Source organism: Rhinolophus sinicus, linkage group LG05 (genome assembly GCF_036562045.2).
Source record: "Rhinolophus sinicus isolate RSC01 linkage group LG05, ASM3656204v1, whole genome shotgun sequence".
In the NCBI taxonomy this organism is placed as follows: domain Eukaryota; kingdom Metazoa; phylum Chordata; class Mammalia; order Chiroptera; family Rhinolophidae; genus Rhinolophus; species Rhinolophus sinicus.
The window spans coordinates 86,548,360-86,566,371 of record NC_133755.1 but is presented as its reverse complement, the minus strand read 5'-3'; the positions used below and the strand labels follow the sequence as shown (position 1 = coordinate 86,566,371).

Genomic DNA, 18,012 nt, shown 5'->3' with positions numbered 1-18,012 from the left:
GTTTTGAACTCTGCGTCTGGTAGATTGCTTGTTTCCATTTTGTTTAGTCTTTTTCTGCAGTTTTGTTCTGTACTTTATTTGGGAAATATTTCTTTGTTTCCTCATTTTGCCTGCCTCCCTGTGTTTGTTTCTGTATAGGGCTGCTATGCCTCCCAGTCTTAGTAGTGTGGCCTTACGTAGTAGGTGTCCTGTGGGGCCCAGTGGCCCAGTCTCCCTGGTCACCAGAGTCAGGTGCTCCAGGTGTGTCCCATGTGTGGGTTGTTTGTGCCCTCCTGTTGTAGTTGAGACTTGATTATTGTTTGCACATCAATTGGAGGCATTGTCCCTCAGGGTGATTGGTTGTGAGGGCTGGCTATGACTAGAGTGGAGGACCTGTTGTGCAGGGGCTGAGCCTACAGAGCAGGGTTTACTTTAGTGGGGCTCTGGTGCCTGCCCATCTGCCCTTTGGGTTTGTCGTCCTTGGAGGCAGCTGCATGATACTCCAGCCCAGTCTGAAGCTGGCCACTGAGCCTCCTAGCCTGGGAGCTTCCTGGGAGGGGACCTGCTGCAGGCCAAGTTCAGCTGTAGTCTGTGCCCTGCCTTTGTGGCATGAACCACAAAGCAATCCAAAGATGGCTGCAGCCTGCACTGTGCCTTGAGTGGCCAAGCTGTGAAACAAGGCCAGCTGTCTCTAGTGCTGGGCTTGGGGCTGCTCAGCCAGAGGTCGGATGCTGACTTCATGCTGAAGTCAGATGCTGCTTGTTTGGGTTTTGTGAACCTTTGAAAGATTTTAGGAAAGTCTATAGCATGAGCCAAGGCAGGCCGTTTATGTGGAAAAGCCACTGGAAGTGACTTGGGTGTGCTGGAAAGTTGGGTGGGGTGTGGGAATCACTTGGGCAGGTCAGGCTAAAGGTGATAGCCAGTTTGATGGAGACTCAGATACGGCATCTGCCTGTGTCTGCATGCTGGGAGGGGGAAGGCTCAACAAAGAAATAATGGCTTCCACCAGCTCCTCCGTTGGAGACAAAACTGCCCCATCAGCCCTCACGCTGAAACTAGACAATTCAGTTCCTCCCTGTATGTCCCTGGTGCCTTTCTAGGTGCTGCCCCAGCAGTGGATCTCAGTCAGCGAGTAAGTTCATGCATGGTCCCTTTTAGAGGAGTGCCTAGGATTGCAGCCACCCCCTCATCTCACCCAGCCACCCTCTCATCTCACAATCTCTGCTGGTTTTAACAGCCAGAAGTTATGGGGATTTTTCTCCTGGCACTGAAACCCTGGGCTGCAGAGGGGCTGGGACCCATCGTTCCTCAGGGGAGGACCTCCACAGTCTAGATACATCTCTCAATTTTTAATGGTCACATTTGTGTGTGGGGCCAGCCCATTCCACATCTCTGCCCCTCCTACCAGTCTCAAGGTGGCTTCTTTTGTATATCAGTAGTTGTAGGGTTCGGTTCATCTAGACTTCAGGTGATTCTCAATGATGGTTGTTCTATGGTTTAGTTGTAATTGATATGGTCCTGAAAGGAGGTGAGCACAGTGTTTACCTACTCCACCATTTGGACCGAAAATCCTCCTTTTCAGTATTTTGAATATTTGATATCACTCCCACCTAGCTTGTAGGGTTTCTGCTGAAAAATTTGATGATAATCTAATGAGGTTTTCTTTATAAGTTACTATTTTTTTTCCTTTGATGCCTTGAGAATTCTTTCGTTGTAATTAACTTTTAAGAGGTTTAATGTAATGTACATTGGAGAAGGTCATTTTGTGTTGAAATAATAGGTGTTCTGTTGTCTTCTTGGATCTGAGGGTCTAGCTCTTTCCATGGTTTGGGAAGTTCTCTTCAATTATTTGTTTAAATAGGCTCTCTGTTCTCTTCTCCCTATCTTCTCCTTCTGGTGTACCCATTATTTTTATATTGCTCTTTCTAATGGTGTCAGTTATTCTTGGAGAGGTTTTTTATTTTTTCACTTTCAATTCCTTCTTTTCTTCCATCTGAGTCATTTCTGGATTTCTGTCTTAATTGTCAGTAATTCTTTCCTCCATCTGGTTGGCTCTATTTCCTACACTTACTAGTTCATTCTTTAGCTCTCTTATGGAGTTTTTCAGCACCGGAATTTCTGTTTGGTTCTTTTTTTATGTCAATCTCTTTGGTGAAGTATTCCCTTTGTTTATTGATTTTATTTCTGAGCTCATTGAATTGCCTTTATGAGTTTTCTTGTATCTTATTGAGTTTTTTCAGAACTGCAATCTTGAATTGTCTGTCATTTAAATCACAGTCTTCCATGTTTTTAAGTTTATTTTTTGGAGATTTTTAATTTTTTTTCTGAACTTGGTTATTCATGCTATTTGATGTATTATTTCTCTGCCTGAGCATTTGAAGGAATTAAATGTGTACAGAGGATGCAAAAAAATGTATACACATTCTAAGAAAGGAAAGCTATTGAAATTACGCTGATGATAACCACTTTGAGAACCTTTTGTAACTGCAGAAGTCAAACGTGATTTGTATTCATCTTTTGTTATTGGTATATATTGAGTATTAACAATTTTAATACAGTTTTTATCTCTCTTAAAAATGTGTATACATTTTTTTGGCACCCTCTGTATTTTTTAAGTATTGTCTCAACTGTTCAGCAGGTTGCTAAGTACAAGTATTTCTTTTGTTTTCCAGTAGGTGGTGCTATAGCACAGGGTTTTGTTTTCTCTTACCTGCACGTCCAGGATTTCTGTGGGTTGGTGTTGCCTTGGCTGTGGAAAGTGTCCTGTATTCCCTGAGGAGGTGGGCGTCCTCTTTATGTCCCAGTTGAATAGGTCTCAGGGCACCATGCTCATGGTAGGATGTGGCAGGCTATGGGTCTCCTGGCCTGTGTGTTCTGGTGCTACTTTCCTGTAGCCAGAAGCTGCCAGCCTCCTGGTTCTTTCTGGCATGTTTCAGCTGCCCCTGTCAGGCTCTGCCATGATCGGTGGGTGTGGGTGGACAGGGGGAAGCAGGTTCATGGGACTGTGGCTGTGTTCTTTCCAGTGGGCTTAACAACAATGAATACAGACTACTTAGGTTGGAATACTGCTTTTGCCCTTTCATAATATGCTGAGTGAGGGTTGTAATGCTAGCCATGTGACAGGAGCAGGGGGGCAGGGGGAGGATTCCCGCAGTAGTGATGGCAGCATGTCAACCGCTGCCACCCTTTGCACCTGCTTCTCTGCCCCTGACCTTGGGCTCAGCCTCAGTGTGTACCTGCCACTCAGGCTGGATTGCTGCCTCTGCCCCTCTGGTCTGCCCAGTGGGGGTTGCACCCTGACCCTTCACTACTGTTGCATGGGCTGTGCCTGTGGCAAGCAATGGACTTTGTCTGCCAGTTCTGTCCCTTCCTTCCTTCTGCCTCCTCTGCGTGCTCCCATATGCCCACCTTCAGCTGTCTGAATGTACAGATCTCTCAGACATGTTTGTGTGTTGTTGAATTATAGCTGTTTAACTTGTAACTTCAAGGGAAAAGACCTGGAGGTCTTCTCATGCCACCATGATGCTGATGTCAGTTCTAAAACCACAATGAGATATCGTCTCACACCTGTTAAAATAGCTATTATCAAAAGACAAGAAATAACAAGTGTTGGAGAGGATGTGGAGGAAAGGGAGCTCTCATATACTGTTGGTGGAATTGGTGCAGCTGCTATGGAAAACAGTATAATGGTTCTTCAAAAATTTGAGAATTGAACTACAATGTGATCCAACTATTCCACTTTTGGGCATCTCTCTGAACAACATGAAAAGACTAATTCGAAAAGATATATGTACCCCAATGTTCACAGCAGCATTATTTACAGTAACCAACATATGGAAACAACCTAAATGTTCATCAATGGGTCAATGGCTAAAGAAGATGTGGGGGTGGGTAGGCGAAATGGGTAAAGGGGGTCAAATTTATGGTGATGGATGGAAACCAGATCTTTGGTGGTGAGCATTGTGTATGCATATACCATACATATAATATTACACACCTGAAACATACAATGTTATAAACCAATGTTACCTCAAAAATAACAAAAAACTAAAAATACTGTACAAAAAAGTCTGATAGAACAAATCTGTTAAATTGCATGGGCTTGATGTTTTCTTTGGGGGAGGATTTTTCAATTATCATTTCTTTTCAAATAATTAAAAACTTTAAATTGTGGTAAAATATACATAACATAAAATACACCATTTTAACTTTTTAAGTGTATGGTTCAATGGCGGTAAGCACATTCACAATACTTACTGTGCAACCATCACTGCTATCCATTTCCAGAACTTTTTCATCATCCCAAACTGAAACTCTGTACCCATTAAGCAATAACTCCCCAATCTCTTTTCCCCACTATGCCCTGGAAACACCTGTATTCTACTTTCTGTCTCTATGAATTTGCCGACTGTACATACCTCATTGAAGTGGAATCATACAGTATTTGTCTTTTTGTGTCTGATTTATTTCACCTTGCATAATGTTTTCAAGGTTCATCCGTATTGTAGCATGTGTCAGAATTTCATTCCTTTTTATGCCTGAGTAATTAACGTCCACATTTTGTTTATCCATTCATTTTATGAATGGGCATTTGGGTTATTACCACATTTTAGCTATTGTGAATAATGCTGCTATGAACATTGGTGTGCAATTATCTGTGTAAGTTCCTGCTTCTTTTGTTATATACCTAGAAGTGGAATTGCTGGACCATGTGGTAATTTTATATTAAATTTTTTGAGGATCCACCAAACTATTTTCCACAGTGGCCGCACCATTTTACATTCCCGCTAGCAATTCAGGAGAATTCCAGTTTCTCCACATCTTTGCCAATGATTGTTATTTTCCATTTTTTAAAATAATAGTCATCCTGATGGATATAAAGTGGTGTCTCATTGTGGTTTTGATTTACATTTTCCTAATGGCTAGTGATGGTTGAGCATCTTTTCATATGTTTATTGGGTATTTGTATATCTTCTTCAGAGAAATGTGCATTCAAATCCTTTACCTATTTTTGAACTGGGTTGGTTGTTTTGTTGTTGAATTATAGTTCTTTATATATCCTGGATATTAATCTCTTACCATATTACTTTGCAATTACATTACTGATTCATTAAAAAGTGAACTATTTCACTATACTTTGAATTTATTACTCAGCTAATTTTGATAAATTTATATTTTTGAGGAAATTCTCCAGTTTGTCTAAATTTTGTAATTTATTGGCATATTTTTGATAATATTCTCTTACTGATCTTTATCTTATTTTTTAATATGTCCTTTTATTCAATAAAGATGTATTTTATTTTATTTATCTTTGTTTTCGTAATGGTTTTTGTTCACCCTATCTCCAGATTCAAAACAACCCATTGTCTTCCCAGCAGTGTCTTGCTTCTGTTGTTGTGTTACTGTTACTTGCTGAATTCTGTGTTACCCTGTATACCCGTGTTTTGCTGTCTATAATGTGCACTTTTTTGCCTAAATTTGTGAGGGAAAAATAAGGATGCACGTTGTATATTGGTAGGACTAATTCCGTATTTATATAAATGTTTGTAATTCTTTTATTTATGTTTATGAGTTAAAAGTATAACTTTAGAAATCAATAACTATGTCTGTATGCAAAATAATATCCTGTAATACGATAATCAGTTTTGTTGAACTTAGGATGAACTTGCAACCAGGAAGAGTTATTGGCCACCTATGATGTGTAAATGCCATAAATTTGTTACTGGTACATAAAATTTCTTGTACCTTGTATCTTTTCTTGTGTTTTGTAATTATTACATAAAATTTCTTGTACCATTATATGTTAAAAAATAAATGCTAAAATTCCTTCGTAATACAAAAAACAAGTATCTGAATATAAACAAATAAACATTTGAATTAAAAAATTAAAGTGAAAGATATTTTCCCTGAAAGATTGGGCCCAAAATGTGGGCATGCATTATACACCGCAAAATGTGTTTTTCCAGGGTTAATTTTTGAGGTAGGAGTCAGAAATCACTCCCCCCAAGATAATCAGTTGGCAGGAACCAGAACTCTTCACATAGAATTTAGCAATTTAGTCTCATAATTTAAAAAATATCCTTTAGGTCACTAGATATTTACTTACTGAACTAGAAATGGAAGTTTGGTTTTTTTGATTTGTAGTTTAATGTGGTTTTTATTAGATCTGATTTTTTCAGGAAACTTTTATTATATAGTGTTTATGAATTAATTTTCAGGTGAATTGAAGGAAATGAGAATTGTTATTTAAAACATTATTCTCTAGGGGCGACCAGATGGCTCAGTTGGTTAGAGCGTGAGCTCTGAACAACAGGGTTGCCAGTTCGATTCCCACATGGGCCAGTGAGCTGCACCCTCCACAACTAGATTGAAGACAACCAGCCACCACTGAGCTTCCGGAGGGGTGGCCAAGTGGCTCGGTTGGTTAGAGCGCGAGCTCTTAACAACAAGGTTGCTGGTTCAATTCCCGCATGGGATGGTGGGTTGCGCCCCCTGCAACTAAAGATTGAAAACGGCAACTGGACTTTTAGCCGAGCTGCGCCCTCCACAACTAGATTGAAGGACATCGACTGATGGGTCCAGATTGAAGGACAATGACTGAGGGGTCCTAGAAAAACCACACTGTTGCCCAATATTCCCCAATAAAAATGGAAAAAAAAAAAGACGTTATTGTCCAACATGAAGGAATTGGTTAGTGAAGAGGAAGGTACCATCCAGTTAGACAGTATATTTTATGAGAGTAGGGATCTTATCTATAATCCTAGCAGCTCAAGTAGTTCCTGACACATGGTAGATACTGATAAACTTTTGTTGAATAAGTGAAAAATCAGGGACCCTGAAGACAGAACAGTAATGTTTTAGGTATTGAGATAAAGGATGGATGTGTCATAGTTAGAAATAGGTATGAGGTCAATTATTCACAAATTTGAATGTTTATAGGAATCACTGGGGAACTTGTTAAAAATATGGAGTCCTGAGTTCCACTCAAAAATTCTGATTTAGTGGCTGTAATAGGCAGAAATAAATGTCCACATGCTAATTGCCAGAACCATGAATATGTTTTGTTAAATGATGGGGGAATTAAGGTTGCAGATGAAATAAGGTGCCAATCACTTGACCTTGAGATGAGGAGAGTATACTGTACTATCTAAGTAGGCCCAATTATTTAGCATAATGTTTTCAAGGTTCATCTGTGTTGTAATCACAAGGATTCTTATACGGGGAAGAGTCAGAACCAGAGAGATGACATTATGATAAAGATTCAACTGTCCATTGGCGACTTTGAAAAAGTTTAACATTTTTTGAAATGATTTTTAAAAAAATGTTAGCTTGACATGACAGTGAATTCCTGTTGGACTTTAGTAAGCATGTCCTCTTTTTTATTTCTAATAGATTCACTAGCTTGGTGGAGCCAGCCAATGGTATTGCTGTAGTCAAATATTAGAATTTCAGCAATGCACTCTTCAAAGACTTTATGATCTCCTTGTGGAGAAATGATGTTTGAATGATAAATTAGTATTGCAGAGTATTAATGTTTTATATACATGCATATAAAAAATTCTTATTAAAAGACAGATGCCAACTAAGATGATTGATAATAGATAGATAGAATCAATAGATAATTTCTGGCCTCCTGGGAGTTTAATTAGCTAAGAATATGTAAAATAGTGTATGCCATACTTTGATAAGGATGAGAGTTAAGGGAAGATAGAATGAAGAAAATGAAAATATGATGTAAATAAAAAAATATTTTCATAGGCCTTTCAATATTTAGGCAGAGAACTTGACTTTTTGATGTTGACAGCAATAGTCCCTGTTGAGAGGCTGATGTAAGGATAGAATTTTTGAATTTTGGACTCCTGAACAAATGTCTCACCACTCTTTCTCCCCCATTTTTAATTTTTTCACAGGACTGTATTTTTCTGTTCAAGGAATATCAGACATCTTTTCACAAAACAAGAAAACAGATTTTAGAATCCTCAGGGGAAAAATCTTTCGAGGTTTCAGAAATGTACATATTTGGAAAATTTGAAGCTTTCTGCAAAAGACTGGAGAAGGTAAGCATTGTGCATTTGCAGTACCCACACCCAACCACACCTTTCTGGTTATTTAGTGCTTTACATACTGTGTTTCCCCGAAAATAAGACCTAGCCAGACAATCAGCCTCTAATGTGTCTTTTGGAGCAGAAATTAATATAAGACCTGGTATTACATTATATTATGTTATATTACATTATATCATATCATATCATATATCATATCGTATATCATATCATCATATCATATCATATCATATCATATCATATCATATGATATCATATCATATCATATCATATCATATCATGTAAGACCTGGTCTTATATTATAGTAAAATAAGACTGGGTCTTATATTACTTTTTGCTCCAAAAGATACATTAAAGCTGATTGTCCGGCTAAGTCTTATTTTCCGGGAAACATGGTAGTGTTGTTAAGAACTGTTGTTCCAGATCTCTTGTGTCACTATTGCTATGACTCATTTGATATTACTCACTGTACTTTATTATAACTTATTTCTTTATTCCTGATTCTGCCAGTCACACAAAAGCTATTACAAACTTTTACCTTTCTCAAGACCTCAATATTACCTCTACCTATGGAGTTTGAATTTAAACGCCTCTGCTCTTAATCACTGTATTATGCCAAGAACAAATGTTAGATTAAATACCTGCAATACCTGGCAGAACCCAGGTAGTCTGGGTTCAGAACCAGTAGTCCTGTCATATCTGGATGTATAGGCACCTTCTCTTTCTAGGCCAGTATATAGGGTGTATACACAAACATTGTGTGGATGATGTCTTTGCTGGGCAGCCATAGGTTAGAAAATTCTGCACCTTTGATTCATTTATGAAGAGTGGCTGGGGAAGAGTGATATTTTTTTCAGGGCATATAGGGCAGCCCATACCACAGGCTTCTTGGAGTCAGCCTTTGCAAACTCTATAAAGATACCATTTAGGTACCACCCTCCCCACTTCTCCACCATCCTGCCAACTCCTTAGGTCCTGGTAGTATTTAGGATCCCATTCATCATTTGTTGGAAGTTGCATAGGTTGAAGGACACATTTATTAGATGTGTCCAGAACCCTATTCTTCATTTGTAACCCCCTGACACAGCCAGGATAGGAAAATATGAATGCGAAAGAGAGCCAAGTTACTGAGTGTGGTCTTTCATACATACTTCTGTCGGGCTGTTTTTCATTTGTTTCTTTAGCAGTTTTGTTGAGCTATAATTCACATACCATACAATTCACTCATTTAAAGTATACAAATCAACATTTTCTAATATATTCACAGGGTTATGCAACCATTACTACAATCTAAGTTTAAAATATTTTTATTTTCACTAAAAGAAACCTAGTTACTAGCAGTCATACCTCATTTCCCCCCTCTACCCAGCTCTAAGCAACCAGTAATCTGTTTCTATAGATGTACCATACCTATTTGGGACATTTCATATAAATGGAATTCTATGATATGTGTTCTTTTGTGACTGACGTCTTTTACTTAGTATAATGCTCAAGGTTCATCTATGTTGTTACATTCCTTTTTATTGCTAAATAATCTATGTTTGGGTATGCCATATTTTATTTATCCATTCATTAGTTGATAGACATTTGGGTTGTTTCCACTTTTTGGCTATTATGAATAATGCTGCTGTGAACATTTCAGTGCACATTTTTGTATGGACATACATTATCATTCCTCTGGAGTATATGCATAAGAGAGGAATTGCTGGGCCATGTGGCAAGTCCATGTTTAACTTTTTGAGGAATTGCCCAACTGTTTTTCAAAGTAGCTGTAGCATTTCACATTCTCATAAGCAATTTATGAGGGCTCCAATTTCTCTGCATCCTTGTCAATACTTGTTATTATCTGTCTTTTTTAATTTAGCCATCCTAATGACGTGAAGTAATATCTCACTGTGGTTTTGATTTGTATTTCCCTTATGACTAATGATGTTGAATTCTTTTCAAGTGCTTATTTTCCATTTGTAGTTCTTTGGAGAAATTTCTATTCAAGTCTTTTCCACATTTTACATTTAGTTATTTGTATTTTTATTGTTATTTATATATTCTGGGTGTAAGTCCCTTATTATAAATGATTTGCAAATATATTCTCCCATTCTTTGAATTATATTTTTACTTTCTTAATGGTATCCTTTAAAGTGTGATAACTTTTAATTTTGATCAAGTCTAATTTATCAAAATTTTCTTTTGTTGCTTATACTTTTGGTGCCATATCTAGGAAACTATTGTATGGGGCTGTTTTGTGAACAACAGGGATTTCTTAGGGAGCACATATAAAATCAGAAGAATTATGGCATAGGTCAAATTAATAAATAGGCCTTATTGGTCAGGACATTGCCCACAAAGGCACTTAATGTTTTTGAATCCACAAAAACCTGGAGGTGGGTCCTAGTTACCCATATTTTATCCAGGAGCCAGAATCCCAGCCAACTTGGGTACACTTTTATGCTTGATAAAGTTTCAGGGCTGGAACTTAATGGTTAACCCATTAGCAATAAAGATCTTTGTGGCAGCTCTAATGCTGGGCATCATGGGCATCCATTTGTGACATAGCAGCCCAAGCATTCCTGATGCTAGGAGTGGGCAGTAATGGCCAAATGCATTAGCTACTTCCCCTGCCCCACCTCTGGAGAAGCCCTGCCTTTACTTTAGTCTGAAGAACCTCATGCAGAGGAGAAGGTTCAAGATGGCAGAATAGGTCAGGGCTGTGCCTGCCACCTCCCAGGATCACATTAAAATTATAATTATAGAGCAATCAACCTCAAGAATCATCTGCAGACTAGCTGAATGGAACCCTTATAACTAAGGATATAAAAAAGAGGCCACATTGAAACTGGTTTGTGGGGTAGAGACACAAAATGGGCTGACCTCATATCTAAACATAGTAGTTGAGCACCGGGAGGGACACCTCAGCAGGGGAGGTCCCACTGAAGAGTGAGGGGTCCCAGACCCATACCGGGCCACCCACCCCAGGGGTCCTGTGCTGGGAAGAGGAGTCTCCAAAACATCTGGCAGTGAAAATCAACAAGGATTCCATTGTCCATCTCAGTGAGATGGAAAGCAGCTGGAAACCCAGATGTTCTCTTCAAGGGCCTGTGCTCAGACTCACTCACTTGCAAGCACTGACCCTTGGCTCTGGCGTAGAGGCAGCAACTTGAGAGACTCCAGAGACATACAGGGAAAGACTGAGCTGTATGGCTAATGGCGAGGGCTAGAGAGACAGCTGCCATTATCCCTGTGTAGAACCTGCCTACATGAGGGCACCATGTGTCCTGTGTTGAACCCTCCCTCAAAAGACCAAATCTGAGACCTCATTGGTCTGGTAAAATCCTTGGTGATTCCTTTGGACCCTGCCATGCCTAGCTAGTGAGGGGGCACTCTCAGCTCCTGGGTAGCCAGCCTCACCCCCAAACTGTGAAAGTATTTTACAGCAGCAGACGGCCTGTGGCAGCCTGGAGAACTTTTGGTGGTGGTCAGTTAGCCCTAGCTTCTGCTGCAGCCTTTGTTGGGCAGCTCTTAGGGTTCTGCAGGCCAAGGTGAGTGATGGCTGGCCTCAGTATTCTCAGGGCATTTTGTGGGGTGGCCACAGGCTCAGTGCTGGTGCAGAACGTAAATCTGCATTAACTTTGTGAAAACCACTGGCCACACCCAGTTACTCCCTGGGACCCCACCCCACTTAACTCACGTGACATCACCAGGGATACTGTCAACACCAGGTCAGCCAAACTGGTCCGTGCACCTAATGAGACTCTTTCAGCAGCTGAGCCTTATGGTCAGCCCGCAGGTGGCAACAGGCCTAGTGGGGGCCCTGGGCCTTTTGCTAAGCTGACCGAGGCCCAATTCTGGTGGCAGCTGGCCTTGGTTCACAGCAAGGACACCGGCATACACCTCCAGGTCCATTGCAGGCAGCAACCAACTGCATACAGCCTTGGTAGCAGGTAGCCCCAGGCTGGTCAGAAGCAAGGCTAAAATTGACCTGCATGGGAGCCCCTCCCAAGAGGCACTAGAAACAACATACCCATACCGCAGCCTCAGACCACACCAGAGCACTACCGAATTGGCCCCACAAGTGGCACACCCAAAAGGTGGTCCCAACAGGCATAAGAACCTGCTGGGACAAATCCCCTTCTGAAGGGTCAGCCCCTACACAGCAGCTTATATTTTGTGGGCATAGCCAATCCTCACAGCCAGTCAGCCTAAGAGTCAGTACCACCCAGTAAAGTGCCAAAAGCAGTCAAGGCTCAATAACAACAGGAGAAGACACATCACACACACAAGAGACACTTCCTGGAGCATCCAGTCCAGGTGACCAGGTAGATTGTGCCATTGGACACCTACTCCATAAGGCCACCTGGCAAGACTGAGAGACATAGGAGACCTACCTCATACATGGAAGCAAACACTGTGTGGCAGCCAGAATGAGGAAAAAAAGAAACATGTCCCAAATAAAAGTACAGGAGAAAACTCCAGAAAAAGAAATAAAATGGAGGTAACCAACCTATCAGACACAGAGTTTAAAACACTGTTATAAGCATGCTTAAGGAACTTAGAACTTCAACAAAGAGATAGTAAGCATAAAGAAGGACAGAAGAAACCGTAAAAGAGAACCAGTCAGAAATAAAGAATACAATAACTGAAATGAAGAATATACTAGAAGGAAACAACAGCAGATTAGATGAAGCAGAGGATCGAATCTGCTATTTACAAAATGAAGTAGCAGAAAACACCTAATAGGAACAAAAAAAGAAAAAAGAATTAAAAAACATGAAGATAGTTTAAGGGACCTCCCGGACAACATCAAGCATAACGACCTTTGCATCATAAGGAAAGAGATAAAAGGGAGCAAGGAATGGAGAACATATTGGAAGAAATAATGACTGAAAACTTCCTTAACCTGGTAAAGGAAAATGACATATTAGGCTAGGAGGTGCAGAGAGTCCCAAACAAGATGAATGCATAGAGGCTCACACCAAGACACATTATGATTAAAATGGCAACGGTTAAAGACAAAGAGAGAATCTAAAAGCAAGAGAGAAGACAATTAGTTACCTACAAGGGAGCTCCCGTAAGACTATTAGCTGATTTCTCAACAGAAACTTGGCAGGCCAGAACAGAGTGGCAGGAAATACTCAAAGTGCTGAAAAGCAAGGGCCTACAACCAGGATTACTCTACTCAGCAAGGCTGTCATTTAAAATTGAAGGAGAGATAAAGAGCTTTCCAGACAAAAAGAAGCCAAAAAAATTCATTACCACCAACCCAGTGTTACAAGAAATGTTAAAGAGACTTCTTGAAGAAGAAGAAGAAGAAGGGGGAAATTAAACAAACAGAAGATAAAAAATATGAACAGAAAAGTGGCAATAACTACCTATGAGTAATCACTTTAAATGTAAATGGATTACATGCTCCAATCAAAAGACACAGAGTGACTGAACGGATAAGAAAACAAGACCCATTCATAAATGCTGTCTATAAGAGACCCACCTTAGATTGAAAGACACACACAGATTGAACGTAAAGGGATGGAAAAAGATATTTCATGCAAATGGAAATGGGAAATAAAAGCTGAGGTAGCAATAGTTATATCAGAAAAAATAGACTTTGAAATGGAGACTATACTAAGAGACAAAGAAGGACATTACATAATGACAAAGGGATCAATCCACCAAGAGGACATCATTCTAGTAAACATCTATGCAGCCAACACAGGAGCACGTTAATATATATAACAAATATTGAATGACATATTGGAATATTTTCCAATATGATCACATGTTAGGCCACAAACAAGTCAATATGTTTAAGAAGATTAAAATAATATCATATGTCTTCTCTGACCACAATGGTATGAAAATAGAAATCAATTACAAAAAACTTGAAAAACACACAAACATACTAAATAACATGATACTAAACAATTCATGCATTGAAAATGAGATTAAGGAAGAAGTCAGAAGATACCTTGAGACAAATGAAAATGAAAATACAATGACCCCAAGTCTATGGGAGAGAGTGAACGCTGTCCTAAGGGGGAAATTGATAGCAATACAGGTCTACCTCAAGAAACAGGAAAAATGGCAAATAAACAATCTAAGTTTACACCTAAAGGAACTGGAAAAAGAATAGCAAACAAGTCCAAAGTGAATACAAGGAAGGAAATAAAGATCAGAGCGGAACTGTTAGATTGGTGCAAAAGTATTGTGGTTTTTCCATTTGTTTTTCACCTTTTAAACCACAATTACTTTTGCACCAACTTAATAAATGAAATAGAGGCTTAACAATACAAAAGATCAGTGAAACCAAGAGCTGGTTCTTTCAAAAGATAAACAAAATTGATAAACCTTTAAGCTGAGTCATCAAGGAAAAAGGAGAGAGGACCCAAATAAATAAAATCAGAAATGAAAGAAAAGTTACAACAAACAGCACAGAAATGCAAAAAATTTAAACAAAATACTACAAGCAATTATATACCAACAAATTGGACAATCTGGAAGAAATGGATAAATTTCTAGAAGCATACAGTCTTCCAAGGCTGAATCAAGAAGAAACAGAAAATCTTAACTGATTACTACTAATGATATCGAATCAGTAATCAACAATTTCCCAACAAACAAAAGTCCTGGACCAGATGGTTTCACAGGTGAATTTTGCCAAACGTTCAAAAAAAGAATTAACATTTATTCTTCTCAAACTATTCCAAAAACTCAAGAGGAGGGAAGGCTCCCAAACTCATTGTATGAGGCCACCATCAGCCTGATCCCAAACCCAGACAAAAACATTACAAAAAAAAGAAAGTTATAGGCTGATATCTCTGATGAATATAGATGCAAAAATCCTCAACAAAATATTAGCAAACTGAATTCAGCAATACATTAAAAAGATCATATACCACGATCAAGTGGTATTTATTTTTGGCATGCAAGTTTGGTTTAATATTCATAAATCAATTAACTTCATACACTACATAATCCAAATTAAAAATTAAAAATCATATCATATCAATAGGTACAGAAAAAGTGTTTGACAAAATTTGGCATCCCATTATGATAAAAACTCCCAGCAAGTGGGAACACATATGACATATTTCAACATAATAAAGGCCATATATGACAAACCCACAGCTAACATCGTACTTGATGGGGAAAGCTAAAAGCATTCTTTTTAAGATGAGAACAAGACAAAGATGTCCACTTTCACCACTTTTATTCAACATAGACTTGTTAGTCCTATCCACAGCAATCAGACAAGAAAAAGAAATAAAAGGCATCCAACTTGGAAAGGAAGAAGTAAAACTGTCATTATTTGCAGGTGACATGATACTATATGCAGAGAACACCCAAGATTCGGCCAAAAACCTATTAGAATTGATAAGTGCGTTTAGTAAAGTAGCAGGATACAAAATTAATATTCAGAAATCAGTTGCATTTTTATACACCAATAATGAATTACCAGAAAGGGAAATTAAGAAACCAATCCCATTTATAATTGCAAAACAAATATTTAGAAATAAATCTAACCAAGGAATAAAAGTCCTGTACTCAGAAAATTCTAAGGCATTGAAGAGAGAAATTAAAGAAGATACAAATAAATGGAAGCATATACCATGCTCATGGATAGGAAGAATTAATATAGTTTAAATGTCCATATTACCCAAAACAATATATAGATTCATTGCATCCCTATCAAAATACCAATGGCATTTTTCACTAGAACATATAATCCTAAAATTTATATGGAACCATAAAAGACCCCGAATAACCACGGCAATCTTGAGAAAGAAGAATGAAGCCGGAGGTAGCACGCTACCTTAACTATACTACGTGCCATAGTAATCAAAACAGCATGGTATTGGCGTAAAAGCAGACACATAGATCAATGGAACAGAATACAGAGCCTAGAAAAAAAATCCATGCCTATATGGTCATTTAATATATGACAAAGGAGCAAGAAGATACACTGGGGTAAAGATAGTCTATTCAATAAATGATACTGGGAAAACTGGGCAGATGCATGCAAAAGAATGAACTGGACCATCTTCTTTCTCCATATGAATAAACTCAAAATGGGTTAAAGACTGAAATGTAAGACCTGAAACCATAAAACTCCTAGAAGAAAACATAGGCAGCAAACTCTCAGACATTATGCTTAGTAATATTTTTACTGATGTATCTCCTCAGGGAAGGGAAACAAAAGAAAAAGTAAACAAATGGGAATATATCAAACTAAAAAGTTTTTGCACAGCAAAGGAAACCATCAACAAAACAAAAAGACATCCTACTGAATGGGAGAATATATTCAGTGATATATATGATAAGGGTTAATGTCCAAAGTAATAATAATTTAAGAAAGTATACAACTCAACACCAAGAAACCAAACAATGCAATTAACAAATGGGCAGAGGACCTGAATAGACATTTCTCCAAAGAGGGCATAGAGATCGCCAGTAGACATGAAAAGATGCTCAGTGTCACTAATCATCAGAGAAATGCAAATAAAAACCACAATAAGATATCACCTTACATCTGTCGCAATGGCTATTGTCAGTAAAATAACAACAACTGTTGGTGAGGATGTGGAGAAAAGGAAACACTTGTGCACTGTAGGTGGGATTGCAAATTGGTTTAGCCACTGTGGAAAACAGTATGGAGGTTTCTCAAAAAATAAAAAATAGAATTACCTTATGACCCAGCAATTCCACTCCTGGGGATTTATTCAAAGAAAACCAAAACACTAATTCGAAATGATATATGCACCCCTATGTTCACTGTGGCATTATTTAACATAGCCAAGATATGGAAACAACTGAAATGTCCATCAATGGATGACTGGATAAAGATTTGGTGGTATATATGTACAATGGAATATTACTAGGCCCTAAAAAGAGTGAAATCTTTTCTTTTTTTTTTTTAAATTTTATTTTATTAAATTTATTGGGGTGACAATTGTTAGTAAAATTACATAGATTTCAGGTGTACAATTCTGTATTACATCATCTATAAATCCCATTGTGTGTTCATCACCCAGAGTCAGTTCTCCTTCCATCACCATATATTCGATCCCCCTTACCCTCATCTCCCACCCCCACCCCCGCCCCGCTTACCCTCTGGCAACCACTAAACTATTGTCTGTGTCTATGAGTTTCTGTTTCTCATTTGTTTGTCTTGTTCTTTTGTTGTTTTTGGTTTATATACCACATATCAGTGAAATCACATGGTTCTCTGCTTTTTCTGTCTGACTTGTTTCGCTCAGCATTACTCTCTCAAGATCCATCCATGTTGTCACAAATGTTCCTATATCATCTTTTCTTACCGCCGAATAGTATTCCATTGTATATATATACCACAACTTCTTCATCCATTCATCTATCGAAGGACATTTTGGTTGTTTCCATGTCTTGGCCACCGTAAACAAAGCTGCAATGAACATTGGAGCACACGTGTCTTTATCTCTAAATGTTTTCAGATTTTTTGGGTAGATACCCAGGAGAGGGATTGCTGGGTCATATGGCAATTCTATTCGTAATAAAAGAGTGAAATCTTACCATTTGCGATAACATGGATAGATCTAGAGGGAATTATGCTAGGTGAAATAATTCAGACTGAGAAAGACAAATACCATATGATCTCACTTATATGTGGAATCTAAAGAACAAAATAAATGAACAAATACAACAGAAACATTTAGATACAGAGAAGAAACTGACAGTTACTAGATGGGAGAGGATTGGGGGGGCTGGGTGAGAAAGGTGAAGGGATTAAGAAGTACAAATTGGTAGTTAACAAAAGAGTCATGGGAATGTAAAATACAGTATGGGGAATATAGTCAATAATATTATAAAAACTATGTATGGTGCCAGGTGGGTACTAGACTCATCAAGTAGATCACTGCATAAATTATATAAATGTCTAATTACTATGCTGTATACCTGAAACTAATGTAAAATAATACTGAATGTCAAGTATTAAGAAAAA

The 18,012-nt window shown here is 38.5% G+C and overlaps 1 protein-coding gene across 1 annotated transcript in view; it reads left to right on the top strand.

Moving 5' to 3' along the window:
* DNAH8 (dynein axonemal heavy chain 8) overlaps positions 1-18,012 on the top strand; it is a 358,656-nt gene that overhangs the window by 51,202 nt on the left and 289,442 nt on the right. The window contains exon 12 of the mRNA XM_074332879.1: positions 7,890-8,036. Within this exon, the coding sequence (XP_074188980.1) occupies positions 7,890-8,036 (147 nt within the window). The remainder of the gene's footprint in view (positions 1-7,889; positions 8,037-18,012) is intronic.